Source organism: Echiichthys vipera, assembly GCF_963691815.1.
Source record: "Echiichthys vipera genome assembly, chromosome: 7".
NCBI lineage: Eukaryota > Metazoa > Chordata > Actinopteri > Perciformes > Trachinidae > Echiichthys > Echiichthys vipera.
This window is the reverse complement of record NC_139832.1, coordinates 27,239,929-27,255,837: the sequence shown is the minus strand read 5'-3', so window position 1 is coordinate 27,255,837 and position 15,909 is coordinate 27,239,929. Positions and strand designations below refer to the sequence as shown.

Genomic DNA, 15,909 nt, shown 5'->3' with positions numbered 1-15,909 from the left:
ACATTTCATCTGTATCTGCTGGTTCAAATGCTAAAAACTCAGTCTGTTTTTTTCAGTTCTGTTACTAAATTGAATGGCTTGAGATGGAGCATTACACATTTTGTATAGTTAAATGTGTATGTTGTTAAATTCCAGTTGAAAAAAAAAAATCAAAACTCAAGTTTCATTTTGAACAGCTTAACTGATTCAGAGAGATGTCCTTTAATGTTAAGGCCGGTTTGACAATAAACATACAGTACCAAGGGGATTTACATTTTATTTTTTTGACATATAGCTTTACTTACTAACCCTGACTGCTAACTGCTGCTAACTGTTAGCTGCCATTAGCTAGTTCGCTCAGTTAGCCGTACAGCTAGTAGCCTTATTGGCTGACTCATCCCTGGAGTGCCAGGGGCCAAACCCGGCAAAGAAAACCACCTCTAGCCTCCGCTGGTCTCTGAGGCAACTCAGCCCACATTCACTGGGAGCTTTACTGCTACTGGCTACTGTAAATCTAATCGATATCTGGGGACAAGTCCCTGCCTACCTATCTGTTCTTACAGGAAACATGTAAATATTTGAAATCATATTAAAGCACTTTGCTAGCCGTTAACGGAGGTCCAAGTGAGCACGGCCGGACACCGGGACTGAACGCAGGCCCTGCTTAAGGCTGACTGCCTGTGAGCACACATACATATAGATACTATATTAGTACATTTCTCCTTACACACACACACACACACACACACACACACACACACACACACACACACACACACACACACACACTTTTCGGTATTCCCCCACTGATGCTCATAATGCTCACAGCCTGTTGGGTAAACATATGCTGCATTGTAGCATTTCCCTCTGTACTCATAGGAGCATTTCCCCAGTGGATGTAGATACAACAGAACAAGGAAAACAGAAACAAAATTATTACCTTTGTAAGGAGACATATTTGGAGTTCTCACAGTCTAGTTGGTTTGATTTTGAACTAACATAGACAATATGGTTGGCCTAAAAGTGGTTAAACACATTGTAATTTACCTGGACGTCAATTAGAGGTGAATGGTGTAGGACTCATTACTCTGGATAATCCACAGTAAATGGCAGTAAAACCCCTGAAAACTGTCCACAGTGAGTTCTGAGATAGATGCTGTTGTTAAATATTTAAAATGTCATTTGTGTGGAGTTTGCATGTTCTCCCCGTGTCTGCGTTGGTTTCCTCCGGGTTCTCCGGTTTCCTCCCATAATCCAAAGACATGCACGTGTTAGGTTAATTGATGACTCTAAAATTGCCCGTAGGTGTGAATGGTTGTCTGTCTCTGTACGTCTCTATGTGCCCTGTGATAGACTGGCGTCCTGTCCAGGGTGTACCCCGCCTCACGCCCGATGTCAGCTGGGATCGGCTCCAGCACCCCCGCGACCCCGACCCCGGGATTAGCGGTTGAAGATGAATGAATGAATTAATTTATCATTGCTGCGAGCACCACAAATCAGATTCCATTCGCCTTCATTCAATTGGTTGGATGTGAAATCCTGAAGAAACAGATATCGCAGACCACCGACCAAAACCCTCCGCATAGACGGCAGTGGGGGAGGTCATTAGTCATTTGGTTGAACGTTAGTTCCTTCAGGCACCACCTGAGGAACGTGTGGGGGTATGTGTTCCTATATGGTAACTTGAGCTGTGTAGCTCTGCTCTGTTCATCCAGGTCTCTGTTTCATCCTGTCATAATTAATGCATGAGTTCTTGCATGAGCGATCAGGACGCAGCAATTAAACACAACTATGCATGACGACTATGGCAGGATAACAGGAGCAGCAGTAACCCCTGCGCAAAAAAAACCCACACAAATCCACACATAGCGTTCACTGTCAAGCACTGTGGCCTAGAGGTATGCTAACTATCTTTCCATCTGAAAACCATACATGAAGCAAAAAAGCATGTGTGGAAAAAATGTTTAGCCAAAGGGGGAAGTCGTCTCTTAACTGAGGTGTGAGCGGCACACACACACAATGACATGCCGAACAAAAACACACCACAAGCCACGTAGGTTTTGCTCTTTATTTCAACACTAACAGTCATGTGTAATAATGTGCTGACTGGCGTTATGATGCAGCCACAATGCATCTGAGTGCACTTGGCCTCAGAGTTGCTGATGTAGAGCCGGGCTGAATGTCTCTGATAAAGCAAATGAGCTACACACAGGTCATTTTGGTACGTGGACACAGTTTACAGCTAACTCCACAGAAACAGTATCATCAGCCTCTTCTAGGTGTTACAAGGTTTTTTCATTTTCACCATTTAACAGTTAGACAACCATGTAAGATTTGACATTACAACGGCGTGACAAGAATGCAGAGAGTTGTATTAGTTGAAGAATGTTCTCAAAATAATGTATTCTGGTAGCTTCTCTTTTATTTGCTGTTGCTTGTCGTCTATGCGGTTCCTGGAAGAGGATAGCGCAAAGCACAGCCGATGCTGCTTTGCAGTAACTTTTTCCAGGATGTAAAAAGTGAACTGAGGCTTAAAATAGTTCCCCCTAATGTCACAGCTTGCAGAGATACAGGGACTGCGGGATTACTGAATGGGGTCATTTCTCCCAAAAGAATCTTTAAATCCAACCTTATGCTACATCCACACAGCTACGTTTTGGTTTCGAACAAATATCTTTTGCTGCTGTTTGGAAACTGCTACTGAGCCTGTTTTAGTTAATTGTGTCTTAGTCAGGACGGGCAGAAACGGAGACACACAAGTCAGTCAGTCTAATCAGTTAGGTAGGCTCACATGTCTTTTGTGATTCCATCCTTCTGTGGCACTCTTTTCTCTTTGCCATGGCATCCTCCGACGATAAATAATGCTCCTGGTACCGCTCTAATATGTTGCTGTATTTGCTTTGCAACTACCCCCGATCTGTTTTCCACCACCTTATACCGCCTCATACTCATGTTTCACCTTCAGTTCCACATCATCGACGGTCCAAACAAATAAATATCTTGTCTTTCTTTATACCATTGCTCTTCTTCCTCTGAAGTATTTTCTATATTACATCCATGGTCTTCAACCTGTCAATGGTCATGTTATATGTGTTTTTAACATAAACTGTATAAAAAATGGACGTAGCGTCTCTGTCGGGGTCCGTTCTCTCAACGTGATCCAATCTTCCTCACCTACGGGAGTTGCCATCTTGTCAGACATTGACTCTGCCTCATTTCTTCTTACCAAAAAAGGGCATTGATTTGACATTGGGGGGAGGGAGATACGTCCATCTGGCTGACGTATACAGTACCTCCGAGGAGAAGTGAGGGCCAGTGGCTAGCTGTCACTCGTTAACCTTGTAAAAAATAAATACTAGCCTGGTACAAAAAAATTCTCCCCTCAGTATTGTCATAGAGATATGACCTAAACATTCAGACTAGAATTTTTTTTTGTACCAGTCTTTAAACAGGTTTAATTATGCTGTGAAAGCGGCCTGTTTAACATGGTGGTCAATGAGGAACTGCTCTATTATGAAACCTACCCATAGTGGACATTCAGAGAACTGCAGCTTCTTTATATAGACAGAAATTATTTCTGATACGGAGCTAAAATGCTTGCGATGGAGATTGTTTTGTTTTTAAAACGCCATTTTAGAATAAAAACGTAGTAGTGTGGATGTAGCCTTACAGGTGTTTGAACTCACGGATAGCAACAGTGTAAAGAATTAGATAAAAGGACACATTTCTAAATAAGTGAGAAGCCAAGGAGGCCAAAACCTGGGGATTCCAAGAAAGTTAAATACGTTTGTTGATTAGACAAGACACATATAATTAGATATCTACAAAACTGTCGATATCTAAAGTGCAGGCTCACATTTGTATTATTGGTGTGTGCAACACACCAAGTTCTACCATCTGATAAAACTGTCCCTTGGAGGGAGGAAATAATACCTTAACTTGGACCTTGATTTAAACATGAAGCTTTTCTTCACTGCTTATTGATGATGGCTGAATAAGATGCTTTTCAGGGAAACAAGCCACCGTCAGAACGGACAAACTAATGTTCATCTCACTTGTCACGAGGAATAATACTCAGCCTGTTAAAAGGTATTGTTACCTAAAGCAAACCAAGCCTGCATTAAAACTAGAGGACTGGGGATTGAAAGAAGTGGGCATTTAGGAGGTTATGGGGTCTAATTAAAGATCAAATTGCATTCTGGGAAATGTAGCATCTGTCGTTTTGGGAGCTTGACCCTTTCTAGGAACTAAAAATAAGGATGTGACAGTCTGTGCCGCTTCAATTCAAACAAATCTTTTTTTAGTCTGTCTCTTTTTCTCCATTTTTATTTTAGTTGTCCTTTTATTTATGGAAGTGAAATTTTGAAATTTATACAAGTGCCAAAACATGATAGTTTGGGCTCTGATTTCTCTATGGCTGTTTCTCCAGGAAGATATCACAGAATCATCTTTTTTTAACAACTTTAAACCAAGCAGGGGGTCAAACTATAAACCTTGTGAGATCATTAAAAAGTTAAGAGGCAACAACAACAACAAAAAATGATGCCCCAAAAAAGTATGTCTTTTTTAGGACACTCAGTTTTTGTCCCTTTCACGTGTCTATGATTACTTAAATGAAACAACCTGAGCAACAAATCACTCTTTGCTTGCTTGAAACTCTCACAGCTCATAGAAATATGTAACTTTTGATGACTTTTTAAAGGGTCACGAGGACAGCGTTGTAGATGAGCCCGCTCATTGTGTCATATTGTTAAATAAATAGGATTTTTGTTTGTGCTTTAAAGACAGAAACTATTTATACTGAGGACAATATCAAGGTCTGCTCTGCTTAGCCAGCAGGATGAGGAACAGTGTTTCATCTCCCGTACACAAGTCTGCAATTTTCTTTTTTTCAAAATAATAGTTATTCTAATATAATAGAACTAATAGTAGTTCTGGAAACGTCATTTTTGACTCGCTATCATTTCTCTAAATTTCAATTTTATTTGTGAAGAGACTGAGATGAACGGATCCCACCTTTGTTTGACTGAAAGAGCTTTCATAGCATGGTTTTAAGCTGACCGAGCGGTACTTTACTGTGCATTAAGGTGCACTTGATGACGACCTTTTAAAGGAAACTTGTCTGTATATGGCCATGAGGTCTGCTTACTGTGTACAACACTAAGCCCTGCCTTTCGGTGGTGTCAGCAGACTGTATCCTGACAAAGGTGAGCTGTTATTAACCATCTGTATACCTGTGAGCGAGTTCACCTTAAAGTTAGTTTCTAGTGGGAGACTACAGATTAAATGTAGCTTATTACATCTAGGCTATTTCTCTTAATAAGTGGTATCTTATTGACTCTCCTCACAGAGGTCAAAGGTCAGCTATGGAGCAACATGGCCTATAAAAACCTCTCTAAGCATGCTCTCCCTCCTAGCTTTTTGTGCAACTACATACAGGAGTTATTGCTATAGAATTACAGTATCCACACAGAGGAGGATTGTGGGTAGGGAAGTATTGCCAACACTGATTCTCTGCCCCTGAGTTTTTGGCTTTGAATTGCATAAAAGTCCAACATGCTTCCAAACAAAGTGAGTCTACACCAGTGACTCGCACACAGGTGGGTTATCAGAGTCCTGGCTGTGCATGGAGCTCAGACCCGTGTCCGAGTCCTCGTCGTTTGTATTGCAGGCCTTGGACAGACCTCTGGCCTGCTCCACCCACATGCTGCTCTTCTCTGCTGATGCGGACTCAGCCTCGGCACTCTCTGCGCCCAGCTCTGCCTTACCATCATCAGCCACTTTGCTGTTCACCTGCTCTATGTCCATAGTCTCAACTTTAGCCAGTAGGTCCAGAAGTTCACTCTCCCTAGTCTCCCAGAGTGCCAAACTCAGGTCCATGTCCCCCCTGATGGCGTCCAGGTCTGTCTTCAGCCGGAGGCCGATGTACAGACTGGTGTCCAGCTGCGTTTTGATCCTCTCTTCCTCCATCGCGAACTCGTTTTCAGAAGAACTGTCCACCTCTGGTTCCACAGCTGGAGCGGCAGGCGCTGCCAGGCACATCTCCTCCGCCGCGCTGTCAGCGTCCTTCGCCGCTTCCTCTCCTCTCTCCTCCCGCCGCCGCTTCATCCACCGCCGGTTGAGCTCCTCCTGGATCTCCCCGGTGATGCTCTCCACGAGCGCCTCGCGCTCCGTCAGCTCCTCCTGCAGCCGAACCACTTCCTCGCACCGGCGCGCGTACTCCTCGAACTGCGCCAACGCCTCCGCCGTGCACCGCGCGTCCTGCCGCTCCGTTTTGCGCTTACAGTCCGTGGAAGCGGGGCCGTCCGAGGGGGACTCCTCCATGTATGTGTCCTGCACATAGTTCACCCCGTGTCTCTTGATGCGGTCGAAGTGCACTTTGGCTTCGTACCGCTCGATCTCCCGGTCCAGCTCCTTGATCCTCTGGATCTGCTGGCGGATCGTGTGGTCCTGGGAGATCACCAGGTGAACCAGCGTCTCCATCTTCTCCACGGAGCCCTTATCTTTAAATACAGTCTGCTCTTTCTTTTTGTTCATCTTATCCAACTTCCTGAAAGCCTTCCTGACTATGCGCCTCTGTTTCTCCTGGGACAGGTTAGCGGCAGCGGCCGCGGCGGTCCAGCAAGTCCTGGCGGTGCCCTTCAGCACTCCGCCCGGGCCGCCGCTCTCCCGGCTCTGGACCACCTTGGCCTCGGCGCTGCGGGGCCCGTTGTTGGGCAGCGAAGCCTCGTTCTTCACCAGGACGAAGCGGACATTCTCTTGCTCGTCCCCCCAAGCGCTCCACAGCCGGAGGATTTTGGTCTTGTTGGGTAAAATCCTCTCGAAGCCTCTCCATTTCTCCACCACGCAGTAGGACTGCGGGGAGCCGGACAGCATCGCTGCAGAGGCGCCCTGTTGCAGGTTCTGGTCCTCCAGCAGGACTTTGACCACGTCGGCGCAAGTGGTTCGCTTCGTCAGCCCGGAGACCAGCTTCTCCTCCCGGCAGACCCACACAGAGATCTTCCCCTCCTCCGGCTCCATCTCCGGTTCAACTCAACGAGAGAAAAGTTTCTACAGACAGCTCTCACTGAGTGTTAGTCTGTAAGTGGCAACTCGGAAAGTAAAGTAGTCTCTATATTTCTCAACTGCAGTTGTTTAAACAGAATCAGGAGAAACTGAAAACACCCAGAAACAAATCCTCTGCGCTTCTTTGTATACGCTCAGTCCGAACCTTGTTCTGCCTCGATGGCCTGAGTTGTCCTCAGAAACATGAGAGCCATTCATATTATTTCAGTCGTCTGGTCCCGGGCTGCCTGCCGGCACATCATCTCTCTCTCTCTCCCCGGCCGATTGATCTCAGCCCTGCGCGCTGCCCCGGAGAGGAGAGGAGCGTCCGTGCGTCAGGACAGGCTGCTCTGCTCTGTTCGGGACAAAACAGGAGGGTGCTGTAACGGCTGGGACACGCCTATACCCCCCCACCCCTCTCTCTCTCTCTCTCTCTCTCTCTCTCTCTCTCTCTCTCTCTCTCTCTCTCTCTCTCTCTCTCTCTCTCTCTCTCTCTCTTTATTCCTTCTACACAGGGAAACTAAGACAGTGAGACACACATGCAGTAGTATCTGTGCAGAGCTTGATGTCAGTGTGAAGAAAAGCTCGTTTCCTGTGTTTATTTGCAAAGTTCAATGGTAATCTGGTCAGTAATCCCAAATCTGAAGGTTTCTGCTTTTAATCTCTAACATTTACACACTTTTGTATGACTCCCATATCCAGACATGCGTGGCAGTGCAGCCCACTGCCTGCAGCGTCTGCAAAGGTAAAGATCAGGGTTTGGATTTGTATCAACAACATTAGATTCATTCTACTTGTATGATACTTGTTGTTCTGATACCCGTTCTGCCTTCCGGATACCAATTCTGACACCTGAACTTGTGTATCGGCAGACACAGAGTAGGCCTACCCATCCAATAACAGTGCTTTAAAAAACATTTATATAGATATTGTTTTTACCAGTTGTATACTACTGCTAATCCTGTATGGTGATATGGTTGATATATTGTTGTATGACCTAGCTCGCCGTATTGTAAAATATAATCAAATAGATAAAGAGAATGAATGCCAGAGAACTTTCTTTGATCATCTAGTTTGACAGTCAGTCATAACAGAAAAAAAACATTAATAAACTACTTTAAAGTTGTTTTCTTTCAGAGCTAAATTACATTTGTACTTGGTTTTAGATCAGTGCAAACTTGTGTACCCCCCGATACCAATACCAGCATTTTAGGCAGAGTTTGAGGTGCTTGTGTTTAACTTGAGCATTTACACTTTATTCTCCTTTATTCTTCTACACCACTACATTTCATTTCAGCATTTAGAGAGAGAGCATTTAGAGCTTCCTGCTTCGTGTCAAAGTGTCCTTGAGCAAAAGTGTGTGCAGATTACAACTGTGCTATATAAATGCTGTCCATTCGCCATATAGTTATTAACGACATCTCCACCCCTCCCAATACTCCCTTCCTTAAAGACTGGTGTGTTGGACAGGGATCCAGAGACAGGATGTCCATCTCTCCTCTCCAAATCATTCACCAGATCAAAAGTAGTACTGCAGGAAAAGACACAGAATGACTTCGATCTCTATTCAACTGCAAACAGACAACGCAGGCAGATCGATGAGATCTGCGGGATACAATCTTCTCTCGGACGTTGTGATTTTTCATACATTATATTTTACATGCAGAATTTAGGATCAACATCAACAATATGATGCATGCATATGCATATCAAGTATCCAAATGTACTGTCTCTCAATCAGCTTCACTGACAGTAAGCTTAAACTGCGTCAATAATAACTGACTAATCCAATAATTTAATGCTGTATATGATAAAATAACACTAGTGAAAGGGGCCATTATACATAATGACATTTAAGTGCACTTTCATGGTGAAATCGCTACTCAAAGTACTTGTAATTCAATATTTTTACATTGCTAATTAAAGCGCCTAAAACTTGGTTTCTAATCTTCATTATTTCTCTATAACATTTAATATTAATCAGATTCAGCTCCCAGGCAACGTGAGCAAACAACCCTGCATCTGACTCAAATTCTGTACGATGCTAAAGCCGGTGAAAAGAGGACAGAGAATCAGAAATACACAAATGTCCCCAACGCTCATAGTAAAAATCTGAAAGAGAAAACAACTTTTAGGGCTTTTAAGTGAAAGAAAAGAGGTGATAGTGGCACCCACTGGTGTGCCAGGGTGGGACCCTTCGTGGCACAATTGTTGAAAATCGCGATCTAAAGTGCCCTTTTGGCATCCAAAATGTTCGTTAAAGTGCCCTCTTGGAAGCCAAAATACATCAGAATCAGAATCAGAATCAGAATCAGGTTTATTGCCAGGCAATTTTCATTACAAGGAATTTGACTTGATTTGACAGTGCCTACATAAATATAACATGAACACAAGCACACTAAACATGCTCAAGTGCCCTCTTCAGTGGCGAGGTCTCACTAAATGTTCCCCTTTTTTTCGTTTTCGCCCCTGCCCTTCAAAAATTCTGTGCACACCACTGGTGGCGCCAGACAAAGAGTTAAACAAACAACCCCTGATATAGCTGGTGCATTGTGGTACAATTCTGATTTCCCCAATAGATTTACATTTGATTGTTTTATCTTATATTCTTAGTAGTCATATTTTGGCAGAATTGAGCAATGTTTTTGTGGCTGCAGCTCTGTGCATGTTTTAAATAGTATTTGTTCATGATGTCCCACACAAAGTAGAACTAATGGTTACAAGCCAAGAAGACTAAAGCTAACACACAGATGAAGCGCTTACTCCGCAGTGCATTGTTATACAGTTTCAGCTTCATAATCCCCAATGAATGTATCCGTATGATAAAACGGATTGACCATAAAGCAGAAATAAATCCATCTATTTCACCCTGCAGGGTTCTAATATTGTCTGACCCCATAATCTGCTCTTTCAACTATTGCAGGCCAGAATATGCTCAATGAAACTCATAAAGGGATTTATTTGAGTGTTTTGGTGTGTGTGAGTATTACATTAATGGCAAGTGTTCATCCCCACCAGCCACCATTAGTCTTGTGTAATCCAACCTCAGCTCAGAGTGATTCACCAGACCACGTTTGTTGGTAAAATAACTGCTTAGAAAACAATCTGGAGTGTGAACAGACACCAATGCATGTGTGTGTGTGTGTGTGTGTGTGTGTGTGTGTGTGTGTGTGTGTGTGTGTGTGTGTGTGTGTGTGTGTGCGCATGCACATATCAGACACAACCACACACAACAGCATGTTCACCCACAGAGCATGCATTACAAACACACTAGATCTGGATAAAGAGGAGCTGTGTCTGGGATGTGAGATAACAGAAGGTTTTCCTCATCTTTGACCTCATTTCCTGTGAGGTCATCGCATGTGACTGGCCTGCAGACTTATTATTGGTTGTCGAGGGTTTGGTGCTTCCAGTGTTACCACAACACGTGACCATGTGCTGTCACAAAAAGGTTGGCGTTGCTTAATAGTGAAGTGTTAGGTGAGTTTTTCTGCCCCTTTGTGATTGAAAACACTGTTTAGTAGGATTGAAGGTGTACTCCATCAAATACACTGAGGTGTGGAAATAATTACATTATCTTGATAGCAAATGATTGAGGCTATTTATTCAACTGTGTGCATGCAAGTGATGCTTTCATTTTATTAGCCATGAATAGAAATATAGAGCTGTGGGTTGAATTCTTTGTGTATGGTTCCCTCTGGTGTTCGTAAAGAAAACTACACAGTTGACCTGCCGAGGGTGCCAATGTGGCTCATTCAGCTTATGCAACAGAGGTGTTCAACCCGGCTCCTGGGGCGCTACTGTCGGGGGGGTCATCCCTATGTTCCCCGTTCGCATAAGCCTCTGCCTCCGCTGATTTAATTTAGCATTTTGTCAGGGCTAGAGGCTACAGTTAGAGTCAGGGTTATGGGGTAGTGTTAGGGTCTACATAGGCCTATTTGCAGGGGAATTAAGCAGTGATTGTAGAAAAAATGACAGACTGGGGAACATCGGACCCTTTTCTTTAAAAAGAACGCTTTTCACAGAAAGGGTCCAATGTTCCCAGATCACATACAAAGTGGGAAACATAGGACCTTTTTTGGGAAACGCGGGGAACATTGGACCCTTCTCTTAAAAAAGGGCCCGGTGTTCCCAGGTCACATACAAAGTGGGGAACATAGGACCCAGGGAACATAGGTACTCTCCCTCCAGGAGCAGGGTTGGACACCTCTGCTACACAACATTTTCTTTTGTCAAAATAAGCACAAATGCATTTTTCTTGTTGCTTCCACACAGAATACGAAAGTATAATTAATATCAGTTGACCAAGTGATGCTTTTAGGGTAGTTTTGAAATTGGGTTACATTGCTTCTCTAAAGAACCGTGTAAGACATGTTTAAAATCGAACTCGCTGTGTAAATCCTCACATGCAAAATATTTAAGCCAATGGTGACAAACTTTTATACAGTAATGTATTTTCAGTAATCAAGGTCTATATTCACAAAGCATTTTAACTGAGGGGACTCCTCAATAACACTGAAAGTTCCTCAATAAGTGTGTTCCCCTCAAACCTCTTTACAAAGGGACCAACTCTTACTGAGGAACTGGCAGAAGTCAAGAGAAAGGGCGGGGTTGAGCCTGTTGTTATGGATGATGTCATGTTTTCTGAAACTGGGATTGGTTGTCTGAAATAAAGAGTAAGAAAGGCTACTGACTGGTCAAGACACCAATCAAAGATGGTGGTGCTTTGGGGGTATGACACATGTGCAGTGGAACTGGAGCTGCGCTGTTCTTTTTCTATGATGAGTGTGCCACCTATTGAGCATCATGGCAATTGCAGACCATCTTTGATTGGTGACTTAAGCCGTTTCTCAATCTGCATTCTTGTCTGTACTTGTGTTCTCGTGGGCCTGTGAAACGTCCAGTTCAATAGTCTGCATCTCGCCAAGTACGGTCCAAATGCCCAGATGTGATTTGCTCCGCCCTTTTTATGCATCAGAGGTGACTTCTATGGACTTCAGACAGCCAGGTATCCCAGAATGCATTTCACACTATCATCAGCGAAGATGGCGCAGGAAAGAAAACACAACTTTGAGTTATAATTTCTGAAATACTACTGTATTTGTGTCACGAAAAGCAGATTTAAGATGTTTTAGGCGAAAACATAGTTTATGCTTTGAATCTGTTGTCAATGTATTAAGATAGAGCCTATTTTAAAATTTGCTTCGAGGTTTTCGGAGATGTGAGGTTCTGGGGTAACTACAACCAAGACTAGCTGAGATGGTGACGTCATGTATGCTACTGAGACTGCGTCCTCCCGTCCTCCGGAGTCTGGACTCCCAAGTCCACAAGCCTGAATTTGGCGTACTTGGTATTGAGAAGCGGCTATTGTACTAGTCTTGGAATATATGCAGTTAATCATCAGCCTCTGACATGTCTGGCAGCTCGTTAACGGTTAGCAGGTTTATTTTTTGTCCAACCTGAAAGGAAGGACATTATTTAAGGAAAATTTCAGAGTCGGGAAGTTCTCTATCATTAAAGTTTCTAAAATGTTGAAGCGATTACAAGGCAGCAGTCATTTTATTGTTTGTGATTTGCTGTCGCTTCACAGCAAGAGGGTACCTGGTTCGAATCTGGCCTGGGGGCCTTCTGTGTGGAGTTTGAATGTTCTCCCCGTGTCTGCGTGGGTTTTCTCCGGGTTCTCCGGTTTCCTCCCACAGTCTAAAGACGTGCATGGGTTAATTGATGACTCTAAATTGCCCGTAGGTGTGACTGTAAGTGTGAATGGTTGTCTGTCTCTGTTTGTCTCTATGTGTCCTGTGATAGACTGGCGTCCTGTCCAGGGTGGACCCCGCCTCACGCCCAATGTCAGCTGGGATCGGCTCCAGCCCCCCGCGACCCCGTTAGGGACAAGCTTTTGAAGATGGATGGATGGATGGATTTGCTCTTAGTGACTAAGGAGTTCTTATGACCTCTAACGTTTCCCAGATTTCAATGCTGCTTTGAGTGCTAAAAAATGAGTCAGTCCTAATTTTAGGACTCCTGAATTTTTGGTCCAAGATTATTTCAAAGCGTTTTAGCACTTTACACCTCTGGCCTGATTTGCTATCATGGTGTGATCCTATTTTAAGATAGTCCCTTGTTTTTAAAACTCAAGTCAATGCAATATAACAAGAACAAATGGTCTCAGTTGCCTCAACACAGAAGATGCAGAGTTCAGACACTACGAGTAAAGACAAAACCCCAGATCACAGTTTGGAACTGACCATTTATTTAAACTGAATAGCATATGCGTACAAAGTCTCTACAAAGCTAGAAAATATCTAACATACTTTTAGCCATGAGGGGAAAAAAGTTACAAAGCCAAGATCAGACCCTGTGCAGTACCAATAGACACACATTAGTACTCTCTTCTTCGCAAAATAGGATAAACATTAGAATATCAAAGATATACACAACATCTGTAATAAACGTTATTGTCACCTTTATATAAAGCACCTTATCAAAAACCCTCGGCACACATGCAGACGTGCTGCACAAGCACCGGAGCGAAAAGATTCAAGGCCATTTTGGAATAGATTACAGACAGGATTTCTGTGCCACGCGTGGTTCGGAAAAGAAGATAAATATCCAACTTGCACATACGAGACGACATTAACAACACAGACGATGACTCAGTTGTTCACTGAAACATTTCGACTTTTAGGCAACATGGATGCGCTGATTTTTGTGTGACTTGAGTAGTGCGAGCATTTTCTATACTTGGTTCTAATGAGCGGACATTTAACAGCAAAGCCCTACAGCTGAGTCCTTGTAAAGTTGACACGGACATTTGGGGCATTTTGATAAATCAGTTTCCTGTGGCCTTCTCTAGTCTGCCAACCAAGATGATAAGAGGTGTCCATATTTGATAGCTCAAATTAAAAACTTTAAGGACAAAAACATATTAACGCACACTTTTCTAAACCTGGTACAAAACAAAACAAATTTCTATTACCTTTTGTTTATTTCATTGTATTTTTTACTTACATCTGTACAGTTTTACAGTGTAGCTCGCGAGCTACAGATGTTTGGAGGTCGATAGTCCTTTTTCCTTGAAACTTTATTTTTGGCAGAAGCTTGTAAGTTACTCTTGCTTGTAATAAATCCTTTTCCTCTGTATTTGTCACATGACGACTGTCTTTGGTAAGCAGGTGGTAGATAATGTCCAGACAGAGGGTCATTATTGCAAAAATCAGCCCCTCTGAGGCTGGTTATCATGTACATGTTACATGTTAGTACTCTGCTGTGAAGGGCTAGTAGTCCGCCTGCAAACAACAAACGACCGTGAGACAAACACTCTGGGAAAGTTGAAGGCAGAGATGTTTCGAAAGCGGGTTTCCTGACAGAATATCCGGTGTATTGAAAGGGTTGCATTTTGGTGGACAGGTGTCTGTAACCCTGAGAGACAACCGCATGAGTGGTTGTGGACAACGACAAATCTTAACATTTTTCAGCAGTGATGGCTGCTCCACGGCGGTCAGATGTGAGGCATCATGAAGACCAAATGTTTAACAGCTGGCAGGTTCTGACTAAATATTTCAGGTCTTGTAGAATGTTAAAAGTTGCTTAAACACACACTAAATTGTAGTGTTTTCACTGCAAATTACTGGGTATTCTGGACACCACATAGCATCCCAGCTGGTCACACAGGAAACATAACCCTGTGAGTCTTGACACTGTGTTAATCATAATACCCTATTCTTCATTCTTCATTGAATACAGCATGTTGGTTCATTGTTCATTGTTTTTTTTATATATATATACATACAGTAGACGTGAGGATACACTAATTAGATCTGGTCCTCTATTAGTAACAAGTCCAAGTTGTAGTTCATAAATGAGGCACCAGACAATACCCAGTGTGCAAGCGGTTTCAACATGAATGTGTCACACGTGCATAATGCAAATACATGTAAATGCTGCCATAAAACGAAGTGAACAAGAATGTGTCTCATTAACATCCCTTGGTAAATAAGAACAGTCAAGATTCTTTAGGATGGTTCACTGCTGACAAATTACAACAAGAAACAGCTATGGAATTTGGATAATTAGCCGGCAGACACTGATACAGGAGCATGTTATACCTAATTATGCTTTTATATTCACTAAAATCCCTTTCTATACACCATTTACAACACATAATCATCAGGACTTTCATGAAAATGATTAGAAAGGTCTACTGCTGTTCCCAACCAAAGGCACTTCCTGCTGCTGAGCAATCATCACCGGCTACAGTACACTTCATCAACAGCTTTTGGTTTTTGATTGATAAATGACTTAAATTCTGACGTGATATCATGTAACTGGAAGACACAGGCCCTGGGCTGATTAAGGGAACTGTGTATTCAACCACCTTTCTTAAAATGAAAAACAGGAGCCATGGCTTGTGGTCAATCTTCAATTTAAATATGGACGTAATAACATATCAGACTTGAACATATTTGTCAGTATGGACGTGTTAAAGCTCAATTTAGCTGGTGCAGGAATATTGAACTAAGCTAAGTTTAATTCACCAAGTGAAACCTGATCAGAGCATGAGATCTGAAATGTTTCCATCTACACCATGAATGACGTTGTATAGTTTTGAAGATTCACAATGTTTCCCAATGGACTGGCCACTATTTTAAGTTATAATCCTTAAGATTTTCATGAAACCAAACCATGTCTTTGTTTTTTAATAGTTTATGTTCTACAATTCTTTCAGCAATAGTCATTCAATATATTCAGATTCTGTAATTATCTCTTGACATGGTAGTTTTTGTTGTAAGTGGTGGAGTCCGCCATTCCCATGCTGGATTCAAATTGCCTAACAGGACACGTGTATCCAGCTACAGTTTGTAATTTTATTTCATTGACATCAGCCTC

At 42.9% G+C, this 15,909-nt stretch overlaps 1 protein-coding gene across 1 annotated transcript; it reads right to left on the bottom strand.

Moving 5' to 3' along the window:
- Positions 1–2,084: 2,084 nt before the first annotated feature.
- Positions 2,085–7,349, bottom strand: LOC310949926 (ras association domain-containing protein 10-like). The gene has a single exon (XM_083917542.1). It carries the CDS (start codon positions 6,997–6,999, stop codon positions 5,557–5,559), a length of 1,443 nt encoding a protein of 480 aa, XP_083773668.1. The 5' UTR covers positions 7,000–7,349; the 3' UTR covers positions 2,085–5,556.
- Between the last annotated feature and the right edge of the window lie 8,560 nt (positions 7,350–15,909).